We start from the raw sequence: 12,975 nt of genomic DNA on the forward strand, positions 1-12,975 counted from the left end.
ATTTGTAAGGATGCCTGTCACCTCCAGGTTCACAGTTATAAATTATTGTCTGTCGCAGGTCTGACAACACATGTAGAAGTTATGGAAGCAATATATATGTATGTAATCCCTTAAAAGGGGACAACTTTTGCATCATTCCACGTGAGCATTTTGAGAATTTTAGAGAACTAGCAGTACGAGTGACGGTGCAAAACAAGATTGGATCAGCTGCTTCGTCCATTCTTTGTCTGACCCCATTACTGGAAGGTAATTTTTTATTTTTTTTAGGGGAATTGTACAGTTAGCCTTGTTGCTGCATATGAATGCAATGGGTAAGTATTTAATAATACATTATATTACTCTGTAATAATATTAGGTGTTGAGTATAACAACACAAAACAATGTCAGCAAAAGTGCCACTAATTCATATGTCATCACAAATGTGACCCTACCTTGAAGAGATCATAATTCCTAAATCCTAGTGATAATTATGATGTGCATATCTTACTGGTTACAGAAATAGATGTATTTCTTATCATGTAATATTTGCACTGTGGTCCATTTAGAGCTTTATATTATCCATTCCATCCTCCCAATCTTCATACCACAACATCACCTTTTTTTACCATAGTTGCCTTGCTTGTCAATCCATGTAGTCAAGGATAACTTTAGATTGCAGATGTTGATACTCGTTCAGAGAGAAGAACACCTTTTAAAGGGTCCCTGTCAGCACAGGATGACTGTTCAAACTGTTTATTCCCACTTGCTTGTTTTCTGTTAATCTTCATCCTTCTTCTTCCTTGATTGACAGCTCTGGCTTCATAGAGTCTGAGAAGGGAGGAGATAGATGGAAACCAAGCAGGTGGGGAGGTGCATTTAAATGATTGGCCCCGTCGTGAAGCACCAAGTGCCTGTACTGGGTTTGAACACTCATAATGTGCTGACAGAATTTCTATAAATATGTGACCAATTAAAAGGGTATTCTAAGTTCCTTGTCAAAACGGAACATATGTCAAATGGTCAAACTGTAAATAATTTAACTATAAAGCACCACGCCAGCATTTTTTTATTGCAGCGCTGGAATTCTGTCTTCTACTTACCAGCTGTCGTCTTCACCTGTTCTTGGCGCCGCTTCGGTCGATCTTAAATTGCTCTAGTGTTTGGTGGGAGAGCTGGAAGTCACAACTCAATGTAAGGCTATGAGAGCCAGAACGTGGCCAGAACAAGGTTCTCATAGACTTACACTGAAAGCTTGTGACCGTTACCTCTCACTTTTTCTATCAGTTAGAAGTTAGGGTCACAAGATGGTGGCATGGGACTGGAGTGGTGCCAGGAAGAGCTGAAGATGGCGGCTGGTAAGTATAATACTTTGGGGAGGAAACTTAGATTAGTAGCACCATTCCAGCGCTGAAATAAAAAGATGCTGGAGTGGTGCTTTAAATGTGAGTGGTACATACTTACTGTAGTTGTGTGACAGTGTGGATCATACACAAATTACACATAGAGGACTGTAATTATATACTACAGTAGAATTATATCAGTTCTACATAATGATAATGTAGAATGATAAAGGATGTAGGATAATATTAAATCTCATGTTCTGAAGTAGTTGTATATTTATATTTTAGTGAAGCTTGACCCAGTCGTAATTAAAGATGCTGTACCTCGTAACGACTGTATTTCATTACAATGGACATATGGGAAAGCAGACTTTTTAAAAAAAGGCATGAGATGTCAGCTTCGCTACAAAGAGCATACAGAGATGGATTGGACTGTGGTAAGTCTTATGATTTCTCAACCTATTTCTAAAGGAGCCATCTGCCAAACTTGGGTATGCTTTGGGCTTACCAATGCTCGAAAGTCTATGCCAAAACTAAAAATGTCTCAGTTTATCATTCATCATCTTACCACAGTATAACATTACAATAAGCATAAGAAGAACAATGTTGATACTAAACCAGAGATCGTCACAGCTAGAAAAACTCTGTGCATATGATCATATTCATGAAATATACCCCCTAGTTACACCTCACAATAAAATGGGGAGGTGTGTGAATTTTATTTAAAGATTCATGCTCACAGCTGTTGCACAAATCCATAATAGAGCACACATAGGCTGCCTTTGGCCCGTATTGAACATCTCCTTATTATTATTTATTTATATAGCACCATTGATTCCATGGTGCTGTACATGGGAAGGGGTTACATACAAATTACAGATATCACTTACAGTAAGCATACTAACAATTACAGACTGATACAGAGGGGTGACGACCCTGCCCTTGCGGGCTTACATTCTACAGGATGGTGGGGATGAAGACAATATGTTGAGGGTTGTAGGAGCTCAGGTGTTGGTGAGGCGGTAGCTTCAGTAGTGGTGAGGAGGCAGTGGGGTCACTGCAGGCTGTAGGCTTGCCTGAAGAGGTGGGTTTTCAGGTTCCGTCTGAAGGATCCGAATGTGGTTGATAGTTGGATGTGTTGGGGCAAAGAATTCCAGAGGATGGGGGATATTCTGGAGAAGTCTTGGAGGCGGTTAGGTGAGGAGCGGATAAGTGTGGAGGAGAGAAGGAGGTCTTGGGAGGACCGGAGATTACGTGAGGGAAGACATCGGGAGATTAGTTCAGAGATATATGGAGGAGACAGGTTATGGATGGCTTTGTAGGTCAGTATTAGTAATTTGAACTGTATACGCTGAGGGAATGGGAGCCAGTGAAGAGATTTGCAGAGGGGGGAAGCAGAGGGGTAGCGAGGAGAGAGATGAATTAGTCGGGCAGCAGAGTTAAGGATGGACTGGAGAGGTGCAAGGGTGTTAGCAGGGAGGCCACAGAAAAGGATGTTGCAGTAGTGAGATGATGAGGGCATGCACAAGCATTTTAGTAGATTGACGGTTAAAGAAACGACGGATTCTGAAGGTATTTTTGAGCTGGAGCCGACAGAAGGTGGAAAGAGCTTGGATGTGCGGTTTGAAGGACAGGGCAGAGTCAGGGGTTAGTCCGAGGCAGCGAACTTCCGGTACGGGGGAAAGCATGATGTCGTTAATTGCGATAGATAGATCAGGTATGGAAGATCTTTGAGATGAAGGAAAGATGATGAGTTCAGATTTGTCCACCTTCAGTTTCAGGAAGCGAGAGGAGAAGGAGGATATGGCTGATAGACACTCCGGGATTCTGGACAGCAGAGAGGTGACGTCTGGGCCAGAAAGTGTCATCAGAATAAGTACCACGGGACTTTATGAGTTGTCCCAGGCCAAGTGTGTAGATTGAAAAGAGTAGGGGTCCTAGAACAGAGCCTTGGGGGACTCCAACAGAGAGAGGATAGAATGAGGAGGTAGTGTGGGAGTGGGAGACGCTGAATGTGCGGTTGGAAAGGTATGAGACGATCTAGGATAGGGTGAGGTCTTTGATGCCAAAGGAGGAGAGCATCTGTAGTAGGAGGCAGTGGTCAACTGTGTCAAAAGCAGAGGACAGGTCTAGAAGGAGGAATACAGAGTATTGTCCGTTAGCTTTGGCTGTAAGTAGGTCATTAGTGATTTTGGTCAGGGCTGTCTCAGTTGAGTGATGGGGCGGAAACCAGATTGTAGATTGTCAAAGAGCAAGTTAGATGAGAGTTAATGATAAACTTACCTGGAGCAGCCAGTGCCAGGCAGCAGCTGCCAAGGCAAACAGGATCATGGGGTGCATTAAAAGAGGTCTGGATACACATGATGAGAGCATTATACTGCCTCTGTACAAATCCCTAGTTAGACCGCACATGGAGTACTGTGTCCAGTTTTGGGCACCGGTGCTCAGGAAGGATATAATGGAACTAGAGAGAGTACAAAGGAGGGCAACAAAATTAATAAAGGGGATGGGAGAACTACAATACCCAGATAGATTAGCGAAATTAGGATTATTTAGTCTAGAAAAAAGACGACTGAGGGGCGATCTAATAACCATGTATAAGTATATAAGGGGACAATACAAATATCTCGCTGAGGATCTGTTTATACCAAGGAAGGTGACGGGCACAAGGGGGCATTCTTTGCGTCTGGAGGAGAGAAGGTTTTTCCACCAACATAGAAGAGGATTCTTTACTGTTAGGGCAGTGAGAATCTGGAATTGCTTGCCTGAGGAGGTGGTGATGGCGAACTCAGTCGAGGGGTTCAAGAGAGGCCTGGATGTCTTCCTGGAGCAGAACAATATTGTATCATACAATTATTAGGTTCTGTAGAAGGACGTAGATCTGGGGATTTATTATGATGGAATATAGGCTGAACTGGATGGACAAATGTCTTTTTTCGGCCTTACTAACTATGTTACTATGTTACTATGTAGGTGGGAGGAAAGTTCAGCGTGGACATGCTGCTCCAGGAGTTTGGAAGCGAATGGGAGCAGCGATATTGGGCGATAGCTGGGCATGGCTGTTGGGTTGAGGATTGGCTTTTTAGGATAGGCGTGATTGTGGCATGTTTGAAAGCAGAAGGGAAGGTACCAGAAGTTAGTGATAGGTTGACGAGGTGGATTAAGGATGGGATAAGTGTGGTGGTGAAGCTGGGGAGGAGGTGGGATGGGATGGGGTCGATCGCACAGGTGGTGAGGTGCGATATGGAGAGGAGGCAATTAAGCCCCCGCCTTTAGTGATCTTGGAGAGGGAGGTTATGAGGTTTGGGCATTGGTCTGGTATACAAAGGGGTTGTGGTGGTTGAACAATGAAGACTTGCCTTGTTTGATCTATCTTATTTTTAAAGTGTGTGGCAAAGTCCTCAGGAGAGATGAGGGAGGTTGGAGGGGGATGTGGGGGGCGGAGGAGGGAGTTAAAAGTTTTGAATAACTGTTTGGGGTTGTAGGATAGGCAGGATACGAGGGTTATGAAGTAGGCCTGTTTAGCAGAGGTGAGAGCAGATGAAATTGTCTTGCGAATGTGTTTTCTTCCAATGCCGCTCTGCAACCCTGGACACTTGCTGGAGCTTTTTAGTGGTGTTATTGTGCCAGGGTTGTCTATTGATACATCGCACTCTGCCATGAACGAGAGGGGTGACCGTGTTGTTAGAGACGGGATTTCTAACCTACTCAGGTGTTCTGTCAAATAGGTACCTACGCGTTGAAGCAATAATCAGAGAGACACAAGCTCGTTGTCTGTCCAAATAGTCTCTGTTCTTTATTTTTAGGGCTGGGCTTTTAAAGCCCCAAGATCAAAAGGAAATATAGAGTTACATAATAAATTGGCAAGAATATGGAGTATACTATTAGTTTTCATACACATCCTGGGATACAAGATAGATTAGAAGAGAAGAATGTGGGGGTGCTTTGCACATGTCTGCGGTTTTATAAGATTTTGGCTGAATATTCAGGATTTTTGGGTGGATAAAGACAAAAACAGACATAGAATCGGCGATTCTGAGAAATTCAGACCACTACTTTGTGGAATGTCCGGGAAATTGTCCACAAGGAGAGACAGATAACATCTTGCACAATACTTGTTTTTGTGTAATTCTGTTATTTAAAAGTGAACATTAACCATTTCTTTAACAATTCCCCTCTTTTTATCATCTGATCCACCTTGCCCTAGCTGATCCTTTCCTATCCTTAGGCCTGCAAGATAACCCTACTTCACGAAATACATGGCTTTTCCTATGTATATCATGGGATACCAGTCCTGCTGCGTATCCATTCAGACTTTACTTGTTATTCAGGCCTACTTTCCCTTTCTCAACCCTATCCTTATAGGAGCCACTAAGTAAGGGGATATCTACTATACAATTGTCTAAGGGTCACTTCCATCTTTCTGTCTGTCCTTCTGTCTGTCTGTCTGTCACGGATATTCATTGGTCACGGCCTCTGTCTGTCACGGAAATCCAAGTCACTGATTGGTCGTTGCAAAACGCCCATGACCATTGCCACGACCAATCAGCGACGGACACAGTCCGCCGGCAAAATGGCCGCTCCTTCCTCCCCGCAGTCAGTGCCCGCTCCATACTCTCCTCCTTTCAGCCCTCACACAGGGTTAATGCCAGCGTTAATGGACCGTGGTGTAACGCACTCCATTAACGCAGCTATTAACCCTGTGTGACCAACTTTTTACTATTGATGCTGCGTATGCAGCATCAATAGTAAAAACATCTAATGTTACAAATAATAATAATAAAAAAAACGTTATTCACACCCTCCGACATCGCTCCCTGTCCTCGGCAGTGCAAGCGACAGGATCCGGTGCCAAGGATGCTATGCGAGAAGGACCTGCCATGACGTCACGGTCATGTGACCGCGACGTCATCACAGGTCCTGCACTCATACCAACCCTGGGACCGGAAGCTGCCGCGTGCCCGGCACACAGGCGCCAGGACTACATGGGGCTTTCGGAAGGTGAGTATATGTTTATATTTTATTTTAAGTCTTTTTTAACCTGTTACATACGTGGCTAGGCAATATACTACGTGGCTGGGCAATATACTACGTGACAGGCCAATATACTACGTGACTGGGCAGTATACTACGTGTCTGTGCTGTATACTACGTGGCTCTGTGCTGTATACTACGTCGCTGTGCAATATACTACGTGGCTGGGCAATATACTATGTCACTGGACAATATACTATGTGACTGGGCAATATACTACGTGACTTGGCAATATACTATGTGACTGGGTAATATACTACGTGGCTGGGCTGTATACTATGTCACTGGGCAATATACTACGTAGCTGGGCAATATAGTACGTGACTGGGCAATATACTACGTGGCTGGGCAATATACTACGTGGTTGGGCAATATACTAGGTGGCTGGGCAATATACTACATGGGCTGTGCAATATACTATGTGGACATGCATATTCTAGAATACCCGATGCGTTAGAAGCGGGCCACCATCTAGTGGATATATAACTATAAAAATAGTAATAAGTATTATGTTAATATATTAATGTGTATATATATTAGAGAATAAACTGTTTTTTTTTATTTATTAATATAATTGGAGAGAGTTCATGTAAAAGTTCATGTGGTCAAGTACTCTTCATAAAATCTTGTGCATGTTCTTCTCCTTGCAACTAGACCATTGGCTTTCCACAGTGCATACAATCGGCCAGGTCCACAGATGTTTGCTTGTTGCAGAATATGCATTCACGTTGGAGTGCAGTTATCGAGGAAGTCATCTTTTGAGTTTGCTTTATTATCAAGGTAGTCATCACTTGAGTTTGCTTTATCTCAGAGTCAGTATCGATTTTAGCTTTACGTTTACCTGGAAAATATTTGCAATTAGAAATGAGAATTTTCTTTATTGCATAACAAATAACTTTATCACCACTGCAATGATTAGTATCACTAAAACTGCTTGAATTAGGACATGAATTACACCCGATATCCATCCATCTATTTCTTTGAACAGGTTCACGGGGTTTAACCATAAGAGTCATTCAGGGAGGGGTAAATCATCCAGTGAATTAACTTTTTGCACCCCTTCCCTTTATCATTTCAAGTTATTCTATATCATGAGTAACTCTCATTAGTCCGGGAGCAGCTATATAGTGGCAACAGGCAGGTCCTACCTTGAGAGGCTGTGAGATAATTATGTACTATAGAATGATGATTAGTAATAACTATAAGCTGTTTCATGTAGGCTGATTCAACATTTAGAGCATTATTTATTATTATTTTATTATTAATAATAATAATAAATAATAATAACTATAAGCTGTTTCATGTAGGCTGATTCAACATTTAGAGCATCAAATAAATAATCAGTTATACTATCAAAAATGTCACCTAGTTAATACATACCAACACATATTCATAGATGCCTACCTTTAGAAGCTGTATAAAATTAATTTGAGGTAGCTGGAGCAGGTACAATGGTCAGGCGGTGCACTTTTCCCACATTTAGGCATACACAGACTACGCATCTTTATACGAATATTTAGCAGCAGCACAATGGAATTCTGGGGTCACCCAATTAGCTTTTACCTGACTTACCATTGTGCCTTTGGACTGATGGGATAGTCCATGAGAGAGAGCGCACATCATGGGGAACAGTGCCCTAGGAAGGCAGTACTTTCTGTCCGCTCTCCTCAGTCCATCTTCTTCCTTCGCACATGAGTGCCTTTGCCATCCTTCTTTTTCGGAGCAGAAGCCTGATCTTGGAGGCTCTGAGGTAGTTGTAGGTCCATCCCCCCGGACTCCTGCACTGTGTATATCTCAGTGGGGAGAGGAAGCAAAGCAGCAGCTTTTGCTGCAATGTCAGATTTGGTTATTACCTTCAGCTTCTCTAGTGCGCTCTTTAGTGTGAGCTCACACTTTGACTATAGCAACGTGAAGTTGAGCCACCAAGTCTACATTTTTAATGGGTTTACCAGAAGAACCAATAAACTTTCTGCTCTTCCACATGGGACCACAATCATGGAAAATGCCAAATGCGTGGCACTATCAGTAAGTGCTCTGCCATTATACATGCCTCAGCAGGTGCTTTCAATTCAGCTTCCCGAGCAGACATCCTAGAAGGTAAAGCTTCACTTTTTACCACCTCACGTTGATCAACTATTGCACAACCTGTATGAGATGCTCCATCTTTGTAAAACCGTGACCCATCTACATAATATAACATATTTTCCTTTATCTTGTGGCTTGTTACATTTATTACAGATCCAGGTAGTGGATCTCATGGCTCTTTTTTCCCTCTGCTCCTCCTGTTGATTGCCTGCGTGCACTGGGGGTTGTGGGTGTGTGGGACTACTGTCTGTAGCTCCCACCAACACTGGTCCTCTCCTATACACCTCCATTCGCTGTCTACTCTGCTTAGGACCAACTTTTTTCCATGCTTTATTGTCACCCGGAGGAGGTGTAGAGGTAGTCTGTAAGTGAACCTGTCCTCACTTCCTTAGGTAAGGGCTTCCTGCTGCTGTCGGGGACTGTTTACTGGGGTGGAGAAACTATCCGGGGACCCCTTTGGTAGCCCAGGGTATTGATTTGTAGTTGAATACGTAGGAGGGGAGGAACCATGCTGGGAAGCCTGGATGCATTTGCATTGGGACTGATGCTGGAATCAACCTTCCTTTTCACATGCAGCCTCACTCTGCTGGGCTGCTGCTGGAAGGGGGGGGGGGTGATCTCATCCCTGCTGTTACAGGGGCAGAGAGAGCTGCGAAGACACATACTGACTCAGTAAGGGGGGGGGCGCTTGTGCCTGTGGGGGAATGCTGCAGATCACCTCTCATACATTCTCACATTGTAACTTCATCATGTTCCTCATTCTCAGTATTTAAAACAGACCATGTCCTTCAGAGGTTCTGATCCATACTGCAACTTGCATCCCTGTTGTGAATTCTGTTGTCGAGCTCCCTCCTGTGGTCGTGAATGGTACTTCGGTGAGTTCTGTCCGTGGGCTCCCTCTGGTGGCTGTGAGTGGAGCTGCTGCTTCTGAGGTTCCTTACACAGGTGACGGGGTTTATCCTTTGGTTTGCTGCTCTATTTAACTCCACTTAGATCGTTATTCCATGCCAGCTGTCAATGTTTCTGCATTGCTTCAGTTCGCTCTTGGATCTTTCTGGTGTCCTGTCTACTCCAGCAGAAGCTAAGTTCCTGATATTATCTAATTTGTTCATTGTTTTCTTGTCCAGCTGGATATCATGATTTTGTCTTGCTAGCTGGAAGCTCTGGGATGCAGAGTGGTATCTCCGCACCGTTAGTCGGTGCGGAGGTCTTTTTTGCACACTCTGCGTGGTCTTTTGTAGTTTTTTGTGCTGATCGCAAAGCTACCTTTCCTATCCTCTGTCTATTTAGTAAGTCTGGCCTCCCTTTGCTGAAACCTGTTTCATTTCTGCATTTGTGACTTTCTTCTTTACTCACAGTCAATATATGTGGGGGGCTGCCTTTTCCTTTGGGGAATTTCTGTGAGGCAAGGTAGGCTTTATTTTCTATCTCTAGGGCTAGCTAGTTCTTAGGCTGTGACGAGGCGCCTAGGGAGCATCAGGAGCGCTCCACGGCTATTTCTAGTGTGTGTGATAGGATTAGGGATTGCGGTCAGCAGAGCTCCCACATCCCAGAGCTTGTCCTGTTTGAGGTTTAACTATCAGGTCATTCCTGGTGCTCCTAACCACCAGGTCATAACAGTACAGCTGGCCCAAAGTATTAATGCATCTCAATAGAGGGATAAGAGAAGTTCTGAGACCATTTTTTTTTCTTTGCATTGTGTTTTGTCTTTCTTTTCCCCTAAACCTTTGGGTGGTTCAGGACACAGGTGTAGACATGGACATTCAAGGTCTGTCCTCTTGTGTGGATCATCTCACTGCAAGGGTACAAAACATTCAAGATTTTGTGGTTCAGAATCCGATGTTAGAGCCTAGAATTCCTATTCCTGATTTATTTTCTGGGAATAGATCTAAGTTTCTGAATTTCAAAAATAATTGTAAACTGTTTCTAGCTTTGAAACCCCGCTCCTCTGGTGACCCCGCTCAACAAGTAAAAATCATTATTTCTTTGTTGCGTGGTGACCCTCAAGACTGGGCATTTTCCCTTGCGCCAGGAGATCCTGCATTGCGGGATGTTGATGCGTTTTTTCTGGCGCTTGGATTGCTTTATGATGAACCAAATTCCGTGGATCAGGCAGAGAAAATCTTGCTGGCATTGTGTCAGGGTCAGGATGAAGCGGAGGTGTACTGTCAGAAGTTTAGAAAGTGGTCTGTGCTTACTCAGTGGAATGAATGTGCCCTGGCGGCAATTTTCAGAAAGGGTCTTTCTGAAGCCCTTAAGGATGTCATGGTGGGATTTCCCACGCCTGCTGGTCTGAATGAGTCTATGTCCTTGGCCATTCAGATCGATCGGCGCTTGCATGAGCACAAAGCTGTGCACCATTTGGCGGTGTTCTCTGAGAATAGGCCTGAGCCTATGCAGTGTGATAGGACTTTGACCAGAGCTGAACGGCAAGAACACAGACGTCGGAATGGACTGTGTTTTTACTGTGGTGAATCCACTCATGCTATCTCCGATTGTCCTAAGCGCACTAAGCGGTTCACTAGGTCTGCCACCATTGGTACAGTACAGTCTAAATTTCTTTTGTCCGTTACTCTGATTTGCTCTGTCATCCTATTCTGTTATGGCATTTGTGGATTCAGGCGCTGCCCTGAATTTGATGGACTTGGAGTTTGCCAGGCGCTGTGGTTTTCCATTGAGAGGAATTGATGCTACGCCTTTGGCCAAGAATAAACCTCAATACTGGATGCAATTGACCATGTGCATGGCTCCTGCACATCAGGATGATATTCGCTTTTTGGTGTTGCATAATCTGCATGATGTGGTCGTTTTGGGGTTGCCATGGCTACAGGTCCATAATCCAGTATTGGATTGGAAATCTATGTCTGTGTCCGGCTGGGGTTGTCAAGGGGTACATGGTGATGTTCCATTGTTGTCAATTTCGCCTTCCACTCCTTCTGAAGTCCCTGAGTTTTTATCAGATTACCGGGATGTATTTGAGGAGCCCAAATCCGGTGCCCTACCTCCTCATGGGGATTTCGATTGTGCTATTAATTTGATTCCCAGTAGTAAGTTTCCTAAGGGCCGACTGCTTAATTTATCTGTGCCAGAGCACGCTGCTATGCGGAGTTATATAATGGAATCCTTGGAGAAGGGTCATATTCGCCCGTCGTCGTCACCATTGGGAGCAGGGTTCTTTTTGTGGCCAAGAAGGATGGCTCTTTGAGACCTTGTATTGATTACCACCTTCTTAATAAGATCACAGTCAAATTTCAGTATCCTTTGCCGCTGATTTCTGATCTGTTTGCTCGGATTAAGGGGGCTAGTTGGTTCACCAAGATAGATCTTCGAGGGGCGTATAATCTTGTGCGAATTAAACAGGGCAATGAATGGAAAACAGCATTTAATACGTCCGAGGGCCATTTTGAGTACCTGGTTATGCCATTCGGGCTTTCTAATGCTTCATCTGTGTTTCAGTCCTTTATGCATGACATCTTCCGAGAGTACCTGGATAGATTCATGATTGTATATTTGGATGACATTTTGGTCTTTTCGGATGATTGGGAGTCTCATGTGAAGCAGGTCAGAATGGTGTTCCAGGTCCTTCGTGCGAATTCCTTGTTTGTGAAGGGGTCTAAGTGTCTCTTTGGAGTTCAGAAGGTTTCGTTTTTGGGTTTCATTTTTTCCCCTTCTACTGTCGAGATGGACCCTGTTAAGGTCCAGGCCATTTATGATTGGACTCAGCCGACATCTGTGAAGAGCCTACAGAAGTTCCTGGGCTTTGCTAATTTTTACCGTCGCTTCATCGCTAATTTTTCTAGTGTTGCTAAACCGTTGACTGATTTGACCAAGAAAGGTGCTGATGTGGTCAATTGGTCCTCTGCGGCTGTAGAGGCTTTTCAGGAGTTGAAGCGTCGTTTTTCTTCTGCCCTTGTGCTGTGCCAGCCAGATGTTTCGCTCCCGTTTCAGGTCGAGGTTGATGCTTCTGAGATTGGAGCAGGGGCTGTTTTGTCGCAAAGAAGTTCTGATGGCTCGGTGATGAAACCTTGTACCTTCTTTTCTAGAAAATTCTCGCCTGCTGAGCGCAATTATGATGTTGGCAATCGAGAGTTGTTGGCCATGAAGTGGGCATTCAAGGAGTGGCGACATTGGCTTGAAGGAGCTAAACATCGCATAGTGGTCTTGACGGATCACAAGAATTTGACTTATCTCGAGTCTGCCAAACGGTTGAATCCTAGACAGGCTCGATGGTCGCTCTTTTTCTCCCGTTTTGATTTTGTGGTTTCATACCTTCCGGGATCTAAGAATGTGAAGGCTGATGCCCTGTCAAGGAGTTTTGTGCCTGACTCTCCGGGTATTTCGGAGCCGGCGGGTATTCTTAAAGAGGGGGTAATTTTGTCTGCCATCTCCCCTGATTTGCGGCGCATGCTGCAGAAGTTTCAGACTGATAGACCTGACCGTTGTCCAACGGAGAAACTGTTTGTCCCTGATAGATGGACTAGTAGAGTTATCTCTGAGGTTCATTGTTCGGTGTTGGCTGGTCATCCTGGAATCTTTG

The 12,975-nt window shown here is 44.2% G+C and overlaps 1 protein-coding gene across 1 annotated transcript in view; it reads left to right on the forward strand.

Moving 5' to 3' along the window:
• The window catches only part of CSF3R (colony stimulating factor 3 receptor), a 111,576-nt gene that overhangs the window by 54,492 nt on the left and 44,109 nt on the right, over positions 1 to 12,975 (forward strand). The window contains exons 6-7 of the mRNA XM_069756878.1: positions 59 to 246; positions 1,608 to 1,756. Coding sequence (XP_069612979.1) covers positions 59 to 246; positions 1,608 to 1,756 — 337 coding nt within the window. The remainder of the gene's footprint in view (positions 1 to 58; positions 247 to 1,607; positions 1,757 to 12,975) is intronic.

The sequence above is a fragment of the Ranitomeya imitator genome, chromosome 3 (assembly GCF_032444005.1).
Source record: "Ranitomeya imitator isolate aRanImi1 chromosome 3, aRanImi1.pri, whole genome shotgun sequence".
NCBI classification, from domain to species: Eukaryota; Metazoa; Chordata; class Amphibia; order Anura; family Dendrobatidae; genus Ranitomeya; species Ranitomeya imitator.